This window comes from Cynocephalus volans, chromosome 16, assembly GCF_027409185.1.
Source record: "Cynocephalus volans isolate mCynVol1 chromosome 16, mCynVol1.pri, whole genome shotgun sequence".
Taxonomy (NCBI): domain Eukaryota; kingdom Metazoa; phylum Chordata; class Mammalia; order Dermoptera; family Cynocephalidae; genus Cynocephalus; species Cynocephalus volans.
The window spans coordinates 24,589,011-24,611,489 of record NC_084475.1 but is presented as its reverse complement, the minus strand read 5'-3'; the positions used below and the strand labels follow the sequence as shown (position 1 = coordinate 24,611,489).

At 39.9% G+C, this 22,479-nt stretch overlaps 1 protein-coding gene across 3 annotated transcripts in view; it reads left to right on the top strand.

Annotated features, from left to right (window-relative positions):
• FRMD3 (FERM domain containing 3) overlaps window positions 1-22,230 on the top strand; it is a 247,360-nt gene extending 225,130 nt beyond the window's left edge. For 2 of the 3 annotated variants that reach the window (XM_063081142.1, XM_063081144.1), the window contains one exon: window positions 17,377-20,928. In XM_063081142.1, coding sequence (XP_062937212.1) covers window positions 17,377-17,975 — 599 coding nt within the window. In that variant the 3' untranslated portion in view covers window positions 17,976-20,928. Of the gene's footprint in view, window positions 1-17,376; window positions 20,929-22,007 lie in introns of those variants that run through there. The other variant, XM_063081143.1, reaches the window with a different exon arrangement.
• Window positions 22,231-22,479: the final 249 nt, after the last annotated feature.

Here is a 22,479-nt window from a genome sequence, read left to right as displayed (position 1 = left end):
TAAATGCTCACTAACAAGGTGATGTGAGAATGTCTACTCCCCCACATAATCACTAATCCTTATGTGACCAATTTATTAAAATTTTGCAAAATGGTTGTAAGAAAAATGAGATTTTATTGTTTTAACTTGCATATCTTTTTTTACTAGCGAGGGTGAGCATCTTTTCTCATAATTGTCTATTTGCATTTCTTCTGAGAATTGCCTGTTTCTTTACTTTGTACATTTCTGTTGTGTTTTTGGCTTTTCCTTATAGATCAAAATTCTTTCATAATCTGAATATTAATCCTCTGCCTTTTACAAATGTTAACTTTTTTTTCTCCTAATTGGTTCTTGGCTTTCAACTTTTTGTGTGTTAACTTGGCGACACAGGTACTTTTTGTATGTACAGATGACCTCTACATATTGCAGACTACTTAACTTTTGTATATTGTAAATTTTCTTTTTTTATGTCAGTTTTCCTCATGCCAAGATTACAAAAGTGTTTTCTGCATAATTATTAGTGCATTAACTTCAACAGAATGAAATTGCTGGTAATCAACTACTCTTGACCTACAAAAATGGCAATTTAATGTGGCATCTAACATTTGTTTTAGTTTAACCTTTTAAATTCTTTGGAATTTTTATGTGTGTATGCCATGATGTAAGGATATAACTTTTTTTCCCTCAATTGGTTAGCAAGTTTTTGCAAAATTAGTAATTATCAACAAATTTCCATTATATTCAAGGGTATGTTTCTGAAATGTGTATTTTAGTATTCCTGCTCCATTACTAACTTTATAATATAGTTTTTACATTGCGTAGGTCAAGTTCCCCCCATATTGCTTTATTTTTGAAGAATTTTTTTAGAGCAATTTTTAGATTCACAGTAAAATTAAGAAGAAGGTGCAGAGATTTCTCATCTATCCCCTGCCCCACACATGAATCCCTGCCAGAGTGGTACATTTTTTTATAATTGATAAACCTACATTGATACATCATGATTATCCAAAGTTCATAGTTTACATTAGGGCTCACTTTGGTGTTGTATGTTCTGTGGGTTTGGACAAATGTATTATTACATGTATCCACCATTATACTGCAGTATTATACAGTGTAGTTTCACTGCCCTAAAAATTCTCTGTGTTCTACGTATTCATCCTTCTGTCCTCCAGTCCTAAACACTGATTTTTTTACTGTCTTTATAGTTTGCCTTTTCCAAAATGTTATATAGTTGGAATCATACAGTGTGTAGCCTTTTCATATTGGCTCTTTTACTTAGTAATATGTGTTTAAATTTTTTTCCATGTTTTTTCATGGTATTTCATTTTAGAACTGAATAATATTCCATTGTCAGGATGTACTCATTACTTTTTTTATCCAAAATTTCTTGATTATTTTTGTGCACTTTCTCCATTTGTCTTTTTTAAAACTGTGTTTAGATTTGTATTGAAATCGCATTGAATTTCAGATTAATGAGAGGAGAGCTGAATTTTAAAAATATTGAGGCCTCCTATTCAGGAACATCATTGTGTTTTTTCATTTATTGATATTTCCTTTTATGTTACTCAGTTATGTTTTAACATTGTCCTCATGCAAGTTTTCTTGTTATGGATATTCCTAGATATTACATGACTATTTTAATTTGTGCATTTAGCTATTTTGAATGAGATATGCCATTATCATATTTTTATATCATCTTTGCTGGCAGGTAGTAAACCACCTACTTTGATATGTTAATCTTACATTTGAGCACCTAGCAGAACTCTTATTAATTCCCCTGGTTTATTTTAATCTCTTTTCTATGTAAATAATCATATCATCTGGAAATAGTGTGAGTTTTGTGCCTTTCTTTCCAATATTTATACTTTTTAACTTTTTTGTCTTTATCATATGGCATTATCTAGGGCCATCAGAATAATACTGATATGTAGTGAGAGGTTTTTGTCATGTTCCTGACTTTGGTCATGCTTCTTCTAATGTATTGCTATTACATATGTTTGCCATCACTCATGGTGATTTCTGCAATTCTCTAGTAGATATCTCAAATTCCTGTCTATGAGGAAGAAAAGGTTTAATGGAAAATCCCATAATAAATTTGCAGCACAGTGTATATAATGTGCTGATAAAGAGATCCACATGATGGGGTGATAGCTGCATCAGTTAGGATACCATAAGCACCAAGTAATGGAGAATTCTAACTACCACGGGTTAAATAGTACGGTGATTTGTCATCCAAGACAAGTCCAGAGTCAGGCAGGATTCCAGGGTCGAGAACCAGTTTCATATCATATGTCTACACTGCTCTTCTCCAGTGGCCAGGCTTAGCCTCAGACCAGTTGCTGTCAACATCACAGGACGGCTGCCAGAGTGTGTGCTGTCTGCTTCAGTTACAACAGTGTCAAGAGATAGAGTCTGCACCTTTCCAGGATGTTCTTCTTAGACATAATCCCCCCTTCACCACCCACCTTATGCTCCACTCTCTCTCCCCTCTTCAATTTTTATTTTCAGGGTTGGCATGTGTCCATTTCTAAATCACATGTGACCAAAACACTGTAATTACCATGATTAGGTTAGACTGATCATTTGGGGAGAAACAGATTATAAAGAGTCAACCATGGAAACTACCAGATAAGCACCATCTCTGTTAGACTAGGAGTGAGGGATAGGGGAGCCTTCCCAGAGGAGGTGACACCTAGGGTCTTCAGGAACGAGTAAGAGCCATCCAGATTCAGAAGGGAATTCCAGACAGAGGCAGTAGTCTGTGCAAAGACATGACACCGTATGAGACGCTTGGACACCTCAAAATAGATGGGCATGGTGGAAGCGCATGGGCAGGAGAGCTTTGTCTGCTAAGCTGAAGATTTTTGTTTAATATTTAGCCTGAAAGGCATGAGAAACCTTTAAAAAAGAGGATTGATATAACTAATTAGGAATTTTAAAACGATTGTTTTGGAAACAATTCACAAGGAGCCAGACTAAAGGTAAGGAAACCAGTTATTATGGCATTGCTATCTGTCACTTGAGAGGTGGGAGAATGGAGAGATGGAGAGATGGGAACAGCTGGGAAAGTGAATAAGGTGGCAGCGTTTGTAGAAGTCAGTGACAGACGTGAGCAGTGAGTGAGTAGTAGTCCCGGCCAACCCGTGGATTGCTGGTTTGGGAGACTGAATGGAAGGTGGTGCCGTGTACTATTATAGTGAGTGGGGGGTGGGGGGACTGCTTGGGTGGGAGATGATGTGTTTGGTTTGGGACACACTGAGGTTGATGCCCACCTACAGTTGCATGGTGGATCTGGAGCTCATTGGAGAGTTTTGAGCTGAGGTGGACCAAAGATCACGTGTTTCCCAAACTAAGTGGTGTCCTAAGTTCTCTGGGCAAATAAATTTGGAAATATTGAATTAAATAAAGCAAAACTGTTTCCTTTTCTTCATGAACTCTCAGACATCTTAATGTGCCAATAGTAATATTACTGTTGCTTACCCTGTGTCAGGCACTTTACATGTGTTAACTCATGTATTCCTCTCCACACAATGTCCCCATGCAGTATGTCCCGGAGTTTTTGCCATTGTACAGATGAGGGAACTGGGAACAGATCAATTGAGTCACTTGTCCATGACAACTAGTACAAGGTCAGGGTTCACACCCAGAAAGGTGACTTCAGAGCTTGTGCTGTTAACCTTCATGGTAAAGCCCCAAAGGCTGATAGGCTGTGCACAGTTTCCCAAACTTCTCTGACCAGAACACTCTTTTCAAGGAAGAATTAGCAGCAGCTTAAGTGACCTGCTGTACCAGGTTGTGCAGTGCCGCAGCAGCGCACTGAAGCCATGCGTGTGGTTGAGGCTCCAAGGAAGAGGGTGCAGAGCGAGAAGAGTAGAGAGTTGAGGCCACCACAAATAGAGCTCAGGAGACCATGGAGGCAGAGGTGACACAGAATCATTGGATGAAAACCAAGACAGTGTGGAGTCTCAGAGAGAGAGCAGGAAAAAATACACGTTGGCTTTAGCAATATGGGGGTCACTGGAGGCCTTGGTGAGAGCCATTTCAGTGGGCTGGCAGGGGTTGACCGTGGAAATGCAAGGACAAGGATGGCATGAATCATCCTTATGATTCTAGACATCGAAGTCTCTCAAGAAGATAGTAAGACTCTGGGTGTCAGAATGGTCAGTGAGAGTGGAGGCAAAACCAGGAGGTTGGCAGATGGTGGCACAAGGTCGGTGTTCCAGTCTGCAAGGGTGAAGCCTTAAGGATGGGGCAGGGGCACAAGGAGAATGCCATCACATGCTGCCAGCCCTGGGTGTTGGGAGGGGACTGTTTACATGGGAGGCAGTGTCCCAGGGTGTAGGTGGGGTGCAGAGGTGTGGAGAATGTCAGGATTTGCTATGTGTGTCTCTTTGTGTCTGTGTCTAGGTTTCCATGCATGTATACTTCCTGAACCACTGGGATGACTCTTCATAGGTTTTAAATGGAATGAATGGGCAGCTGCCCAAGGATATTCAGAGATAGCAGGAATATTTGTACTATAGATATTCTGCAGTGTACCTGCCTGAAAGTGAAAACCCTTATCTGGAAAAATGTCTCAGTCTTAGGATTTTTTCTCTAAACAATGGGACATGAGTTTCACTTAAAGGATTAAACTTTATCCCCAAGAAAGAGGAGATAAAGGGTAACGTGGGAGGTTAAGGGCATAATGTCTTAGTAAATTTTGGAAGTCTACATACTGCTTAATGTGGATAGAAAACACTTTAGGGGCTGATAGCACATGCAGGATATAGTAAATTTAAAAGTTTATTTTATTTTTGACCTAAATTGTTAATCCCCACAACAGCAAGTGATGTTATTCTTCCAGATCCCATGTTGGCTGTGATACACTCACAGGAGAGCAGACATGTAATTAAGTGATCGCAAATTTATTAGGCAAATCTTTTGAGAATGAAGGGGCATTTTAACAATGCTGTTGAGGCAACAGACACAGAGTGGGACTGTTCCAGGCAAATGGGGTTGAATGGCCACCCTACATGTAATGACACTGTGGATTTAGCAAATGAAATTGGGCCAGTAACAGAGAAGCCTCTTCCTCCTTAGGTAAGAAGTGAGGGTCTGTCTGGGCCTCTCAGATCCCCCTTTTTTCAGGCAACATCACGGTTGGGAAAAAACATTTGGAGTCAGGCCGGGTATAAACCCTTCCTCTGTTGCTTCCTGGCTTCATGACCTTGTGCGTGTTACTTAACTTCCCTGAGCCTCAGTTTTCTCATCTGCTCTTATGAATATAAAAACATATTCACATGATTATGTCCTTTAAGATATCCAGCCCTGTAGAACTTCATTAAAAATCTTAGTGTCCTTATCTCCTTTCCCTCTTTCTATATATATATATATATATATATATATATATATATATATATAACTTCAAGTGAAACAGCTTATTGACAGACATAGTCTAAGGTGGAACCACAAAGTTCTGGAACTGGAAGGGGTCTAGTCCATTTTTGCAGGTAAAAAGCCCAGGACTACAGAACTGAAGTGACATATGTAATGTCACTCAGACAGCTAAGGCTGAGCTGGGGAACTGAGCCTAGGTGTCCTGGCTCCTAGGCCATTGCTCTTTCCACCCCATCATATTTACCAGAAGTAGAGTGAGGACCTGTTCTGCTTTCCTCTCCCACTCTCCTTTTACCTGTCTCTTCCCTACCCTCAATTCAAGAGTGCAGCCCACCTCCCAGAGCTGGGATTGCTATGCTGATCAGCATGAGCAGATGAGAGTTTAGCACACCCCAAGAAGGATGGTTCGGCTCAGATACAACGCATATGTGACCTCTGTAGAGACCTGACAATTTCACGTGTGCTTGAGCTGTGGTTGTCAACCCTTTCAGATCCAGTGCCCTCTTTTAATAACAAAAATCTTGTAATGTTCTCTTTACCATCCTGAGGTGCAACTCATAGAAGACACAGTCTTCCTACACATAACTTTAAAGTCAAAATAATGCACAAACTGTAATATGAGGAGAAATAAGAAAGTCATTTATAATAAAATAATAAATGAAACTCTGGAGGCTATACAAATACGTGGAAATTAAACAACATTCTCCTGAATGACACATGGGTCTAAGAAGAGATTACACAGGAAATCAAGAAATTTCTTGAAACTAATGAAAATAAAAACACATCATACCAAACCCTGTGGGATACTGCTAAAGCAGTACCAAGAGAGTTTATTGCAATAAATGCTTGTATCAGAAGAACATAAAGATTGCAAATAAATGACCTAATGCTACACCTCAAAGAACTAGAAAAACAAGAACAATACAATCCCCAAATTAGGAGATGGAAAGAAATAATTAAGATCAGAGCCAAACTAAGTGAAATAGAGACCAAAAAATGATACAAAATATCAGTGAAACAAAAAGTTGGTTTTTCTAGAAGGTAAACAAAACAGACAAGCTATTAGCAAGGCTAGCTAAAAAAAGAGAGAAGACACATGTAACAAAAATTAGAAACAAAAAAGACATTACAACCAATACCATAGAAATACAAAGAATCATTAGAGACTATTATAAACAACTATATGCCAACAAATTTGAAAACCTGGAGGAAATGGACAAATTTCTGGACACATACAAACTACCAAGACTGAATGGAGAAGACATAGAAAACATGAACAGACCAATAACAAGCAATAAGATTGAAGCAGTAATCAGTAGTCTCCCAACAAAGAAAAGCCCAGGACCAGATGGGTTTACTGCTGAATTCTACCATACCTTTGAAGAGGAGTTAATACCAATTCTCTTCAAACTATTCCAAAAAAGTTGAAATAGAGGCCATCCTCCCAAACTCATTCTATGAGACAACCGTCACCCTGATACCCAAACCAGACAAAGATACAACAAAAAAAGAAAACTGTAGACTGATATCTTTGATGAATATAGATGCAAAAATCCTCAATAAAATATTAGCAAATAGAGTCTAGCAACACATCAGAAAAAGTATACACCACAATCAAGTGGGATTCATCCCAGGGATGCAAGGATGGTCCACCATATAAAAGTCAATGAATGTGATACACACGTCAACAAAATCAAGGACAAAAAACATGATTATCTCAATAGATGCTGAAAAAACATTTGACAAAGTCAACATCTCTTCATGATAAAGACTCTCAGCAAATGAGGTATAGAAGGAAAGTGTCTCAACACAGTAAAAGCCATTTATGACAAACCCACTGCCAGTGTCATCCTGAATGGGGAAAAGTTGAAAACTTTTCCCTTAAGAACAGGAACTAGACAAGGATGCCCGTTCTCGCCATTCCTAATCAACATAGTATTGGAAGTTCTAATCAGAGTAATCAGGCAAGAGACATAAATAAAGGGCATCCAGATTGGAAGAGATGGGCAAACTGTCCCTATTTGCAGATGACATGATCCTATATAGAGAGAAGCCTAAAGACTCTATAAAAAAAAAAACTTCTTAGAGTTGATAAACAATCTCAGCAAAGTTGTGGGATACAAAATCAACATGCAAAAATCAGTAGCATTTTAATACTCCAACAATGAACTAGCAGAAAAAGAAATCAAGAAACCTAGCCCATTTACAGTAGTCACCAAAAAAAAAAAAAACAAAAAAACAAAAAAACAAAAAAACAACTTAGGAATAAAGTTAACCGAGGATGTGACAGATCTCTGCAACAAGAGCTACAAACTACTGCTGAGAGAAATTAAAGAGGAGACAAAAGATGGAAAGGCATGCCACACTTTTGGATTGGAAGAAATAACATTGTGAAAATGTCCATATTACCCAAAGCGGTCTACAGATCCAACACAATCCCCATCAAAATACCAATGACATTCTTCACAGAAATAGAGAAAAACAATCCTAACATTCATATGGAACAACAAAAGACCCCAAATAGTCAAAGCAATCCTGAGCAAAACAAAAAAAATAAAGCTGGAGGCATAGCACTACCCAACTCCAAATTGTACTACAAAGCTATAGTACCCAAAACAGCATGGTACTGGCATAAAAACAGACACACAGATCGATGGAATAGAATAGAGAACCCAGAAATCAACCCATATACCACCAACTGATCTTTGGACAAAGGCACCAAGAACATACATTGGGGAAAAGATGCCTCTTCAATAAATGGTGCTGGGAAAATTGGACATCCATGTGTAGAAGAATGAAATTGGACCTGTAGCTCTTGCTGTATACCAAAATCAACTCAAAATGGATTAACAAATTAAATATACATCCTGAAACTATAAGACTTCTAAAAGAAAACGTAGGGGAAGCACTTCCGGAAGTAGGACGAGGCAAAGACTTTATGAATACAACCCCCAAAACACAGGCAACAAAAGGCAAAATAAACAAATGGAATTATATCAAACTAAAAAGATTCTGCACAGCAAAAGAAACAACAAAGCAAAAAATACAACCTACAGAGTGAGAGAAAATATTTGCAAACTATACATCTGACAAAAGATTAATATCCAGAATATACAGGGAACTCAAGCAATGTAACAGTAAAAATACAAATAACCTGATTAAAAAATGGGCAAAGAAGCTGAATAGGCATTTCTCAAAGGAAGATATATATACAAATGGCCAACAGGCACATGAAAAAAATGTTCAACATCACTAACCATCTGGGAAATGCAAATCAGAACCACACTGAGATATCATCTCACCCCAGTTAAACTGGCTATCACCAAAAAGACAATAACAAATGCTGACAAGGATGTGGAGAAAAGGGACTCTTCTACACTGCTGGTGGGACTGTGAAATGGTGCTGCCATTATGGAAAAGGGTATGGAGGTTCCTCAAACAACTACAGATAGAACTGCTGTATGACCCAGCTATTCCACTGCTGGGTATATACCCAAAGGAATAGAAATCCTCATGCCAAAGGGACACCTGCACTCCCATGTTTATTGCAGCACTATTTACGATAGTCAAGAGTTGGAACCAACCTAAATGTCCATCAATGGACGACTGGATAAGGAAAATGTGGTATATTTATGCAGAGGAATACTACTCTGCCATAAAAAGGAATGAAAGTCTGCCATTCATGGATGAACTTAGCCAGGTACAGAAAGAGTAATAGCTCATGTTCTTACTTATTTGTAGGAGCTAATAAAAATAAAGAAAGATACAATAATCAGAATAATACATTCAACTTTTAAGAGAAGAAAACAGAACTGGGGTTACCAGAATTGGAAAAGGGGGAGGGGAAGGGGGAGAGGGAGGAATTGGTAAACGACCACAAAAATTGATTATATTGTATAATGAAGAATACACTAATCCTGATTTGATCATCACATTGCACACAGGTATCGATGTTCAATACTGTACCTACCACATGGATATGTACAATCAACTGTGTTCCAATAATAAATAAATAAAATTTTAAAAATACCTATAAACATTCAGAATTTTAAAAAAGGCATTTCCACAGGTTTTTCTCAAGCCTGACGTACCAGGAGGCAGAATGAAGAAGTGAGATGCTTGGAGTAGGAGAAACAAGAGCATCACAGGAGTCACCTAACAGGTGCAGGGTGGTAGTGTGTGCACTCCGACACCTTAGGCATCCCTGATGGCCATGGTGTGAGATTCTGAACTGCTAAATGACTCCTAGCAAAAATCTTCGTACAATTTACCCCATCGTTATATTCCTGAAAAATTCAAAATTGTATTAAAAGCATATCCCAAGTGCCTCAGGTTTAAATATGAAACAGAGGGAGGTTCTAGATTCAGATCATTATTAAGTAGGTTTTTCAACTATATGGATAATCTCTGATATTTGACATTTGAAAGTTGTGAGGGGAACAAAATAATTCTTCATTTTGTGGGACCATCCTACACATTTCAGGATGTCTGACATCCCAGACCTCCAGTCACTAAATGACACTGGCCCCTACAATCATTGTGATGTCTCAAAAGCTTCAATGGTTTTGTAAAACAGCCTAGTCCCAGCTGGATGGTGCTATGGCTGTTTTTGTACCGCAGCTCTGGAGGTTGAATGGGCGTTCCACGTGGTGTCAGGGCGGGGCGCCTCCGAGGAAACCAGCACGGTGGGTCCCAGTGATGCCATTTACACAGCCTCCCAGCACGGAGAAGGGCCTCACACTCATGAGCGTCAGGTGGCTGTGACAGAGGCAGCAGGAAGGAAGGCTGAAGGAGTGTCTCCTGCAGAGTGAGCCAGTTTGGTTTCAGCCAAATGACAGCAACGACAACTGCAGATTCCTAATAGGAGAGACGTTGCCAGGTGGGTTTAGAGTTACCCCAAGGCACCCAAAGTCCAAAGTTGTCGCTCAGGAGGTTAGCGTAGTTAAATGCAAATTGCAGATGTTCCATTAGTTCTGATATCACTGCACTGTCCCCAAAATGCTTTCTCAAGTGTTCTTTTCTCCGCACTTTTGATCCTTTCCGCAACCTTGTGATAGTTGGGGGTTACGACTAGTGTCCTTATTTGAAGGCACTTGTTCTGGTGACACCCACCGTTGCATTGCTGTGTTCATAAAGATCATCATGCCCAGGTGAAGTGGACAAGGGTCGTTGGTCAGGCTCTGTGGCTGTTTTGTGCACACAAAGCTGCTGGGAACTTCAGCTGTAGCATTTGGACTTGGTCACAGATACACTTAGAGTTAGCAGAGATGCTGGCTTCTGCATGTAAATGTGCACCCCGCTCGTTCTGTTTTCACCTGTCACTGATTTTGCTGTGCACCGGAAAGGTCTCTATATCTTGCTTTCAGCAATAAGATGAAGAACAGCTTTTCTAGTAACATCAGCTGTCAGCTGCCTGCGAGTTGGTTTTGTTGGGTTGCATGGTTACATAAATTGGAAAGCTCTTTCCTTTTCCTAAATCATTGTCATTTCACTTCTAAACCCAGAAAGTTATAAATCTTACTAATTGAGCTTTGTAAATATATTCAGGAGCCTTCTCATTTATGGATGAAGTAAAATTAATTTAATGAAGCTAATACTAATATTAAATACTAAATACTAATTTAGTATTTCTGCTAAATAGGTTAAGAGATCTCTTTGGGCAGTTTTGTTAGAATTCATCAGAAAAGGTACATAGGAAACTTTAAGCATCTATGACATAAATAAAATTAAGAAAATATGGATAACCAACTATAGTAAAATTCACCTTGCATTGTATATAGTGGACTTGTTAGAAAACTAATGTATGTGTTGATAAAATGATATTGTTTGGTAATAGATCACATGTAGCCTAATGTTCTTTTTTAAATTTATTTTTAATTTTTTATACATACTTGTGGGGTGCAATGTTGATTTTCAATAATTGTGTAGAATGTGTGGTGGTTAGATCAGTATAGTTAGCTTAGTCGTCATTACAGTATGCAATCATTTTTTGTGTCCGTTGACCAGTTCCTCATTAGCCTCCCTCCCTCTCATCCTCCCCTCCCCTTTTCCACCTCTAGTTTTCTAAAAGTTCAGCGTGTTCCTATGATTCTTGTTTTTTTTTTTTCTTTCTTTCTCTCTGTCGCTCTTTATTGTTCATTTGTTTATGGATTCAGCTCCTCCTTCTGTACCTGGGTTGTTTCACTTAGGATAATTTTCTCCAGGCTCATCCATGTTGTTGCAAATGGTAGAATTTCATTCCTTTGTATGGCTGAGTAGTATTCCTTGGTGTATATATACCATAATTTCCTTATCCGGTCACCCATCGATCAACATTTATGTTGGCTTGATTGCCTAGCTATTGTAAATAGAGCTGTAATAAACATGGAAGTGCAGGTGTCCCTTCAACCTGATGATTTCCAGTCCTCTGGATATATCCCCAGGAGTGGGATTGCTGGATCATATGGAAGTTCTATCTCTGGTTGTTTGAAGAACCTCCATACTGTTCTCCATAATGGCTGCACTAATTTACAGCCCCACCAACAGTGCAAGACAGTTCCTCTCTCTCCATATCCTCACCAGCATTTGTTATTCTGTGTCTTTTTTATATTAGCCAGTCTGATTGGGGTGAGGTGATATCTCAGAGTGGTTTTGATTTGTATTTCCCTGATGATTAGTGATGTTCAGCATTTTTTCGTATACCTGTTGGCCATTTGTATGTCTTCCTTTGAGAAATGTCTATTCAGCTCCTTTGCCCATTTGTTAGTTGGGTTGTTTGGTTTTTTGCTGTAAAGTTGTCTGAGCTCTTTGTATATTCTGGATATTAATCCCTTGTCAGATGCATATTTTGCAAATATTTTCTCCCATTCTGTAGGATGTCTATTGATTGTTTCCTTTGCTGTGCAGAAGCTTTTTAGTTTGACAGAATCCCATTTGTTTATTTTTTCTTTTGTTGCCTGTGCTTTTGGGGTGTTATTTATTGGAAGAACTTGTCAGAGCAATTAGACAAGAGAAAGAAATAAAGTGCATCGAAATAGGTAAAGAGGAAATCAAATTGTCCCTGTTTGCAGGTGACATGATTCTATATATAGAAAATGCAAGAAACTCTACCAAAAAACTCTTAGAGCTGATAAATTAATTCAGTAAAGTCGCAGGATACAAAATCAACATACAAAAATTAGCATTTTTATACACAAACAACAGACTAGAAGAAAAAGAGATCAAGAAAGCAGCTCATTTACAATAGACTCCAAAAAAATAAAATACCTAGGAATAAATCTAACCAAAGAGGTGAAGGATCTCTACAATGAGAACTACAAACCACTTCCGAAAGAAATTAAAGAAAACACTAAGAGATGGAAAGACATTCCTTGTTCGTGGAATAGAAGAATCAATGTAGTAAAAATGTCCATAGTACCCAAAGCCATCTACAGATTCAACACGATTCCCATCAAAATACCAATGACATTCTTTACAGAAATATAAAAAGCAATCCTAACATTCAGATGGAGCAACAAAAGACCCCAAATAACCAAAGCAATCCTGAGCAAAAAAAGTAAAGCTGGAGGAATTACACTTTCTGGCTTCAAACTGTATTACAAATCTGTAGTAACAAAAGCAGCATGGTGCTGGCATAAAAACAGACACATGGACCAGTGGAACAGAATAGAGAACTCAGAAATCAACCCACATATCTACAGCCAACTGATCTTTGGCAAAGGTACCAAGAACATACGTTGGGGAAAAGATGCCTCTTCAATAAATGGTGCTGGAAAACTGGATATATACTTGTAGAAGAATGAAACTTGATCTGTACCTTTCACCATACACCAAAATCAACTCAAAATGGATTAGAGACCTAACTATAAGGCCTGAAACTTTAAAACTCATAGAAGAAAATGTAGAGGAAATGGTCCAGGATTTAGGACTGGGCAATGACTTTATAAGTAGCCTTAGGCTCCGGCCTGTGGCTCACTCGGGACAGTGTGGTGCTGATAACACCAAGTCAAGGGTTAAGATCCCCTTACTGGTCATCTTTTAAGAAAAAAAAAATAAAATAAGTAGCCTAATGTTCTTTGTTAAGATAGTAGCATCAGGCTGGCCAGTTAGCTTAGTTGGTTAGAGTGCGGTGTTATAACACCGATGTCGAGGGTTTGGATCCCAAACTGGTTAGCTGCCAAAAAAACAAACAGAAAAACCCAAACAAAAAACAAAAAACAGATAGTAGCATCTAATTTCTATAGTTTTGGACTTTTTTTTTTTTACTGTAGATAACAATTACGCATCCACAATTTCATTTAACCCTCACCCCAGCCTGAGCAGGTAGGTGTTGCTCCTCTTTGGTAGTTAAGCAAACTGAGCTCCAAGAATATTAAGTAACTTTCAGTTCCTTAATAACTAAAGTCTCATAATATAAAGTAATGACAGAGCTGGGATTTAAACCGGGGGCTGTCCGACCTTTGTCTGGTCCCTGTCCACTCTACCCCAGCTGTTTTATGGTTGGGGCACAGAGATGAAGGGAAAGTAGCATGAATCTCCAGCATACTTAGCACTCGTGGTTAGAACAAATATGAAGGGGAGGAAAGCATTTATTTCTTTGCCTACTTCCTCCTTTCCAGAAAAATACGTGAATATATTTGTCATCCAGATCAAAGTACTAGAATGCTGGGTGACTGAAAATACTATAAATCTAGGTGATTTTTATTTTTATTATTTTTATTTATTTATTTATTTATATTTTTTCCGTGACCGGCACCCAGCCAGTGAGTGGACCGGTCATTCCTATATAGGATCCGAACCCGCGGCAGGAGTGCCGCCGCGCTCCCAGCGCAGCACTCTACCGAGTGCGCCACGGGCTCGGCCCAGGTGATTTTTATTATAGCAGCATTTACAGACTGACAGCATATGTGCCTAAAAAGACACCCCCCAGGTGCATTTTGTGTAGATTCTACAGATGTTCTTTGAAATTTGAATTTTAAAGCTTTTAGATGGAGCTCAGAATGGTCAATTCTTCTCAGTCACCACTGCTCCCTTCTGTCCCAGTTCTGGCTCACACCCATTCACATCAGGCCCCTGCCTGTGGTGTGGAGGTCCTGGCCTTCATGCCCCTGGATTAGTTACTATGATTGTGCCTTCTGCAGAAGCTACTGGCTTCAGCCTCTGATATGCTCTGTTTTTCCTCCTTAAATTCTGGGCTTCTTGGAAAAAAAAACAAATGAGAAAAGGGGAGTAGGGAGTGCTGGGGATAAGGATTCAAATATTACGTAGCGAGGCTAGGGAAGGCCTCATTATGAAGGGGACATTTGATTAGAGACCTTCCAAGGGAGAGGGGCGGAATATACGTGAGGGAAAGGTGCTCCAGGCAGAGGGGACAGCAAGTGCAAAGGCCCTGAGGTGGGAACATGACTGGCGTGTTCGTGGGACAGCAGGGCAGTCTGTGTGGCTGGAGTGCAGTGAGCAAGGAGGAGTTGTAGGGAACAAGATCAGAGAGATTAGGAGGGCAGAGGACAGCACACTGAGCAGGGCCCAGACACCCCTGCAAGGACAGAGGGGTAGAGTCAGGGAAGAAAGGTCATGTATGTGTATGAGAAAGTGCTGCTGGGCAGGAACAGAGAGCACAGACGATCTGTGTGGGCACAGGAGCAAAGACATCAGCACAAGGGGTGGAAGTGGTCTCTGCAGAGCAGTGACGCCACCGTGTGCAGCCTGTGACTGTCACTGCTTTCCAGAAGAGGCTGGCACGTGAGCCTCCTGCTGGGGAGAGGAAGAGCCTGCAGATGGAAAGACAAGCATCCCCCAAAGTCACAGCTTTTTTTTTTTTTTTTTTGTGACCAGTAACGGGATCGTAACCCTTGGCTTGGTATCGTCCGCACCACGCTCAGCCAGTGAGCGCACCGGCCATCCCCATATAGGATCCGAACCCACGGTGGGAGCGCCGCTGTGCTCCCAGCGCCACACTCTCCTGAGTGAGCCATGGGGTCAGCCCAGTCATAGCTTTTTTCATCTGTCCTGCGCTGTGAATATTCTCTCCCTTCAGGTTTCATGGAGTATAATACAGTGGTAGACAATTTATGGCTTGCATTTATTTTTTATTTTTATTGGGGTGAAGTTCACATAACATAAAATTATCCATTTTGAAGTGAACAGTTTGGTGACACTTAGGACATTTGTAGAGTCATGCAACTAACGCCTCTGTCTAGTTCCAAAACATTTTTATCACCTCAAAAGAAAACCCTGTACCCATTAGGCAGTTACTGCCTTTCTCCTCTTCCTCGAGTCCCTGGAAACTATCAATCTGCTTTCTGTCTCTATGGATTTGCCTATTATGGATATTTCCTATAAATGACATGATATTTTATGTGACCTTGTGTGTCTGGCTCCTTTCACTTAGCATGTGTTTTTGAGGTTCACCCATGTTGTAGCATGGATCAGTATGCTCTGTATGGCTGAATAATATTCCATTGTATGGCTAGAGCACATTTTGTTTATCCATTCACCTACTGACGGACATTTGGGTTGTTTTCACCTTTTGACTGTTGGAATAGTGGTGCTATGAATGTTTGCATACAAATACTTGTTTGAGTACCTGTTTTTAATTCTTCGGAGTATGCACCTAGAAGTGGAATTGCTGGGTCATATGGTAATGCTGTGTTTGACATTTTGAGGAACCACCAAATTTTTTTCCATAGCAATGGAACTATTTTACATTTCTGCTAATAATGAACAGCGTTCTAATTTCTCCACATACTCACCAACTCTTGTCACTTTTGGGTTTTTTAAAAAATATTGCCATCCTAGTAGGCATTAAGTGATATCTTATTGTGGTTTTGATTTGCATTTTCCTAGTGATTAACAATGGTGAGCATCTTTTCATGTGCTTGCTGGTCATTTACATATGGCATTTTTAATGGTACTTTTCATTTGAACTGCTCAGTGCTGTTGGACCAGAGCTATTAGGAAATATCTGTTGATTTTTGAAAGATAAAACCAGTAATTCATTCATTTCATTGGAAAGAAATCCTGAAGTGTATTCATTAGAAGCTGGTTTATAGTTACTTTACACATCCCGTGCCAGTCTGGTATTGTATTGTAGATTCATCCTATGGGATGTTTTTTTGATGCTGTCTTTATTTCCCTCTAAGATCCCACGACTCAAAATTAAGAGAGCTAGGCTTAGGCTTGACAGTAGGTAACTGGACTTACCATCTGTAAAATGAGGCATTGAGAAGCCCCTCTCCCCCAATAAACATTTTAAAAAAAATGTTTATACCCTTTGACCAAGCAATCTCCCTTTTAGACATCTATCTATGGCAAATGAACTGAAGCAAGGGAAAAAAAGCTTTATATGTAAAGATGTCTCTTATAGCATCTTTTTTTTTACAACTGCAAAGCAATATAAATTTTTTCCAATAGGCAACTAATTTATTGTATTAACTAAATAGAAAATTTGGAAGCCTTTATAAATAATACCAATAGGAGTTTATTTCAACATAAAAATGACTAAGTTAAAATGTTAAAGGAGCAAGACATAAGTTTGTGGATACAATATTTAATTGTATAAATTATATAAAATTAGAAACCACAAAATTGCACCTAGAGTGAAGACTGGAAAGCAAAACATCAAAATAATAAAGTGGTTATCATTGGATGGTCGATTCTACGGTTTCATTGTAATACTGTATTGGGTGATAGTGTTGGCTTCTAAAAGACACCTCTCCTAATTATAATAGTGATTTATTGTCATTTTATTCTTGCAAACATGATGAGAGTTGGAGGTTTGCAGACCTGAACACATACTAATATGTTGCAAACATTGCCAACCACTTGAGAAGTGTTGGTTATTTTAACATGTTGACCTTGGAACTTATGGTACAGAATCTGTTACTAACAGGACTTTGTTAAAAGTCAGGATTTCCCAGAATGATGTACAGATTCCTTGAATTCCATTCATTTTGTTTGTTTGTTTGTTTGTTTCTATCTATAGGTTTTTGTGGAAAAAGAAAACCTGAAATAAAAAATTTTAAAAATGTCTCTTTACAGGTGTCCCGTTGCCTAAAGAGGATGCCATTTCTGCTCCCTTCATCTCCAGCTCTCCAGTGAAGGAAGCCCGGGAGTATGAAGATCCCCCAAGCGAAGAGGAAGATAAAACAAAAGGAGAGCCCTTAACCATCTCTGAACTAGCCTGTGACCCAAGTGCCAGCCTGCCCCCCATCCCTGTTGACAACGATGAGATTGACATGCTCTTCGACTGTCCCTCTAGGCTTGAGTTGCAAAGAGAAGACTCGGATTCCTTTGAGGAGCTGGACGCAGATGAAAATGCCTTTTTGGTTGCTGAAGAGGAGGAGTTGAAGGAGGCTCGCCGAGCTTTGTCGTGGAGCTATGACCTTCTGACGGGCCATATTCGGGTGAACCCACTGGTCAAGAGCTTTTCCAGGCTCCTTGTGCTGGGCCTGGGACTGCTGCTCTTTGTCTTTCCCCTGCTCCTCCTCCTTTTGGAGTCAGGTATTGATCTCTCCTTCTTATGTGAAATCCGCCAGACACCAGAGTTTGAGCAGTTTCACTATGAGTACTACTGTCCCCTCAAGGAGTGGGTGGCTGGGAAAGTCAGCGTCCTCCTCTACATGCTGGGCTGCTCATGAAGCTAATACCTCATGTGACTAAGGGCTATATTCAATACTCGTGACTTTTCCCCCCAGTAAATGCCTGGTTCTGAATGGTCACGGGGCCGTCGGCAGGTGCCCCGTACTCATAACTGATTGTTCGGACCCTTAAGCTAGCTTTCCATAACTCACTGCACTTAAATAAGTTTAGATCAATTACAGTCACTCTAGTTACAGGTCAGGAAGATGGCCTGTAGATAACCAAAATATGTTTATTTTTTATTATAGTGTACACATACTCATTATCTATTATATCATGATACATAACACATTGGACCGAATTAGACTTTCCTGCTTTTAATAGTTGGCACCACTGCAAGCCATAAGGTTCAGAGTCAGAATTTTAGTAAAAACCCAAGAGAAAGGTTTTGAATATAATCCTTAGTGAACACAATGTCCTCTAACCAATGCCTATACAACTAAATTTATGCTGGGTTTTTGTTTTTGTTTTTTTAAAAAAATATTTTTATGTGTTCAAACTATTTTGGTAAATTTTTAGTAAAAAAAGAAGCCTTCTGGAGTTATTTAAGTGTACAGATTGCAAAACTAATGCATGAAGGATGTATTAGGAATTTTTTAATGTTTTGGCACTGGTTTATTTTTTAAAATATTTTGGACAGAACAATTCTATAATTCGTTACCTGCATATGAGATAGAAAATGGGTAGAAAGACACTGCAGCAGGTAAAGTCCTGAAACAGGTGATGGATCTGGAGTCTGTAGAAGCCAAGAGCATCAAGTGGACACAGGATGATCTGTTTTTCAAAGTATCTGGACAAGATGACTTGTTACTTTCATTTGTATTCTGTTCATATATTTTGGCTGGGGGAGCAGAATGTTTTTACAAGAAAGCGAAACTTTAAAGGAAAAAAGGTAAAAGATGTGCCAGTTAACTGCCTGTTGTTGTACATTAACCCAAGAGCGGAAGCAACAGGAACTGGACAAATGGAAAGTGGCCAGAAAGAGTCCTGGCGAGGCTGCCAGGCAAGTGAATGCAGTCACAGGGTCTGTTTTATGAAAGTGATGGTGACACAAGGCGGTGGATGATGTAAAGGACAGGGCACCCACTGTCTGAGTTGACATGAACGTGTTTAACTAGATCTAAATAACAGTGGAGAAACTTTAAGGTAAATTTTCTGGTCCCTTATGCCATTCGTTGTGATTCTGTGAAAGAAACTTCACAAGTGTGTGTGTGTGTGTGTGTGTGTGTGTGTGTGTGTGTGTGTGCGTGCGCGCGCGCGCGTGTGCGTGTGTGCGTGTGTGTTTGTGTGTGCATGTGTGTGCGTGTGAGAGAGAGAGAGAGAGAGTGAGAATATGAACGGCTTTTTGATAAAGGCCAGTGACCGTCCTATGTGGTGGTCATTATACGCCTTTCATTTTCAGTTTTCTTAAGATCTTAACTCTTCATAATTGGGGCTTCCATTGGGCATTCCAGTTCCACTTGTTGATGGAGCTCCAAGAGCTTTATTAGATATTTAATTTTGAAATTAAGTTTTGGAAGTCAGTTCATGAAGCCTTCAGCTGAGCAAAGTGTAATATTTGCTATTAAGTTTGCAGAGCTTATTGTTTCTCATGTGCTTTCAGTGATTTATTTTGCTTTTTAATGAAGAATGTTTAATACCTGAAATTTGATACCAATGTAAAAATATATTTTCTATGATTGGAGCACTCAACAATTTATTTTGCAAGTTTCAAATGGCCAGCTGTGAAATCAAAGTTTTCTTTTTTCCCTCTTTTGTCATGACGTCTAAGCTGTATTTTTTGACATGGGGGTGCTCCCGCATGCTCCACACAAAGTACCCCCTTTCTAATCGTGCTTCGTTATCAGTTTCCTTGAAGTTTTAATCATGACAAGTCATCTAGCTTTCACCCTTTTAAAATAATAACAATACTCATATTTTTTAAATTATGGAGGTATCATGTTTTCCATTGTAAAATATTTGAAAAATATGACAGGATAAATATCATGTCATCCAACCATGCAGATTTATGTTAGGGAGTCATAAATATATTATTTGAACACTTCCAGCTAACATCTTTTTTCTCTTAGGCAGAAACTTCACTGTTGAGTAGAACTGTTTTTAAGTGAAAGAGTTGACAGAGTAAGGTCTGTTGAATTTAAGCAATAGACACCAAAAGCAAATCTGGGATCTTGAAATGCCATTTGAAAGGCATAGAGTCAGAGCCTTTGGGAAACATCTATTTAAGTCTTGTCAGAAGATAGTCACCAGTTGCCTGAATCAAATGAGGAAAAGACGGCGGGGATGTGACATAGGGACATACAGAGCGCAAAGCAAGTGTGTGAGTATATGTATATCCCATATTATTGACACAAGTGTGTTCATATATGTGCATATTTGTACAGACACAACTGTTGTGGCCTTCATACATAGTTGTGCTTATTTTGCCCCAACTGAGGACTTTGTGACATGTTACTGTTCTTTTTGCTTCTCATATTCGTGGTGGGTAAAACCCACAACCTCAAAGTTTTAAATTTTCCATGAGAACCACTGTGTACATTTGTGGATTATACACACACACACACACACACACACACACACACACACACACACACACACACACACATATGGCAAATACATGTACCCACACAATCTTGTCTTTAGTGCTAGTGCAAGTTGGATCATGAAAACAATGTAGGTAAAGCATGTATTTCTGTCTGTGCTTGGAACATATGTAAAATGTCATGTGTTTAGATATATTTTGTTGTTTGTCTAATATTTATAAACACAACTCTGGGGAGAATTCACATTGAGTTGATTTCATTAAAATACTAGCGATATGGGGACCGTGTTATTGTGATTGGAGCCTTATCTTTGTATAGTGAAATTTGCATTTCTTTGTCAACATCCAGATTGTTTTATATGCTAATATGGTGGCAGGAATCCCTAATAAAAATACTCTGGGGTAAAATATTTTTTCAATCATTCAGTTTTATTTAAAGGAAAGTTGTATAGTCAGCTGGTTGGAAGCTACAGAAGGATGCCCTCTAGGACCATGAAATGTCACCCTTTAATGTGATGGTATGAAAAAAATGCTAGGTAATGGATGAGATTAACTCCCTGCAGTAGTCACCCAGGCTCGAAGCAGAAATATTAGCACTGGGAATGTGCTCAAGTATTAAAAAAAGCTGTGATCTACTTATTGGTACTTGTTAATTAATGATATCATATTAAGATAACTAGATAAATGGAAAAGCATAGAAAAAATAGAAGCGGGTATTCTGCCTGACAGGTAGGTAGGAGGAAGGATTTCAGAGTGATAGAAATTGACATGTCATCCCACTGGTCAGAAAAGGGTGCCCTGGAAGAACCTCATGATTCTGCTTCTATCCTACCCTCCGCACAACGTAGCTTGGATAGGTCTTCTGCTTAGGTTTGGCACACAGCTAACAACTCTGTACCTAACGGTTAAATCAGAAGGAATTGCTTTGAGTGAACAAAAGGGGGTCTCTCTTTACAGCAGGAATACTGTAGCTGTCAAGGGGTGTCAGATCCCAGCTGTGGCGTCTCTTAAGTCTGCCAAGTCCTTACTGCGTGGTCCTCGGAAGTACAGGCTCCAGAGTGCAGGCAAGAAAAGGAATCCAGTGGCTGGTGATGTGAGGCAACTTATGGACCGTTGCCCTGGCTCTGCAGCTCCAGCTGGTGCCTTTGTTGGGCTTAGTGACTGCCCACCCGAAAGGCTCACACAAAATGGCTCTTGGCCACGTATTCACTGAGCAGTTCATTGAGCTCCTAGCCCAACCTCGCCTCTTGGGGGAAACTCTTTTCCTTCACTCCTCCATTTTCTGCTCAGGTAGAGGAAGGGTCTCCCAGCAACATTCCCAGAGTGGGGAGAGGCTTCTGCCTCTGGGGTTGATGGGGCTTGAGGCTCTTGGGGCGCCCTTCTCTACTGGGCAGAGACAATGTGCTGAGGTCCCTGCTCACTTGTGCTCCTGCTTCTTCTCTCTTTCTCTCTCTCTCTCTTTCTCTTGAACCTGCTTTTGGGCTTCCAGTCTCCATGCAGTAAACAGACCCTACAGGACCTGCCCGGGGTGGGCCCAGCCAGGACTCAGCTCTCCACGTTCCAGCCTCGGTGTGTGACTGGGTGGGCATGTTTGGCAAACCCCACTCAGCGTGCTTGGCTGTTGTCACTTCAGAGATGAAGAAAGACACCTCACTCAGGCCTCAGATCCCAGCTGTGTCCCCAACCCATTAATAAAGCTGATTTTAACCCTCTTGTGGCCATCGTGTCTATCATCCCCTGGAAACAGGGCGGGGGACTGGCGGGCAGGATGGTGGTGAATATTTAGGATCCCTGCAGCTTCCATGTTGCAAGCAAGGAAGGACCAGAGAAGGCTGTTCGTGGCTGAGCCTCAGGCTCAGGGGATGTCTGTCCTCACATCGGCCCTGACAGGCCTCGCCTGTGGGTGAGGGGACTTGGGAGTTGATATCAGCAAAGAACAGAGGGTTGGCTAGAATCACACA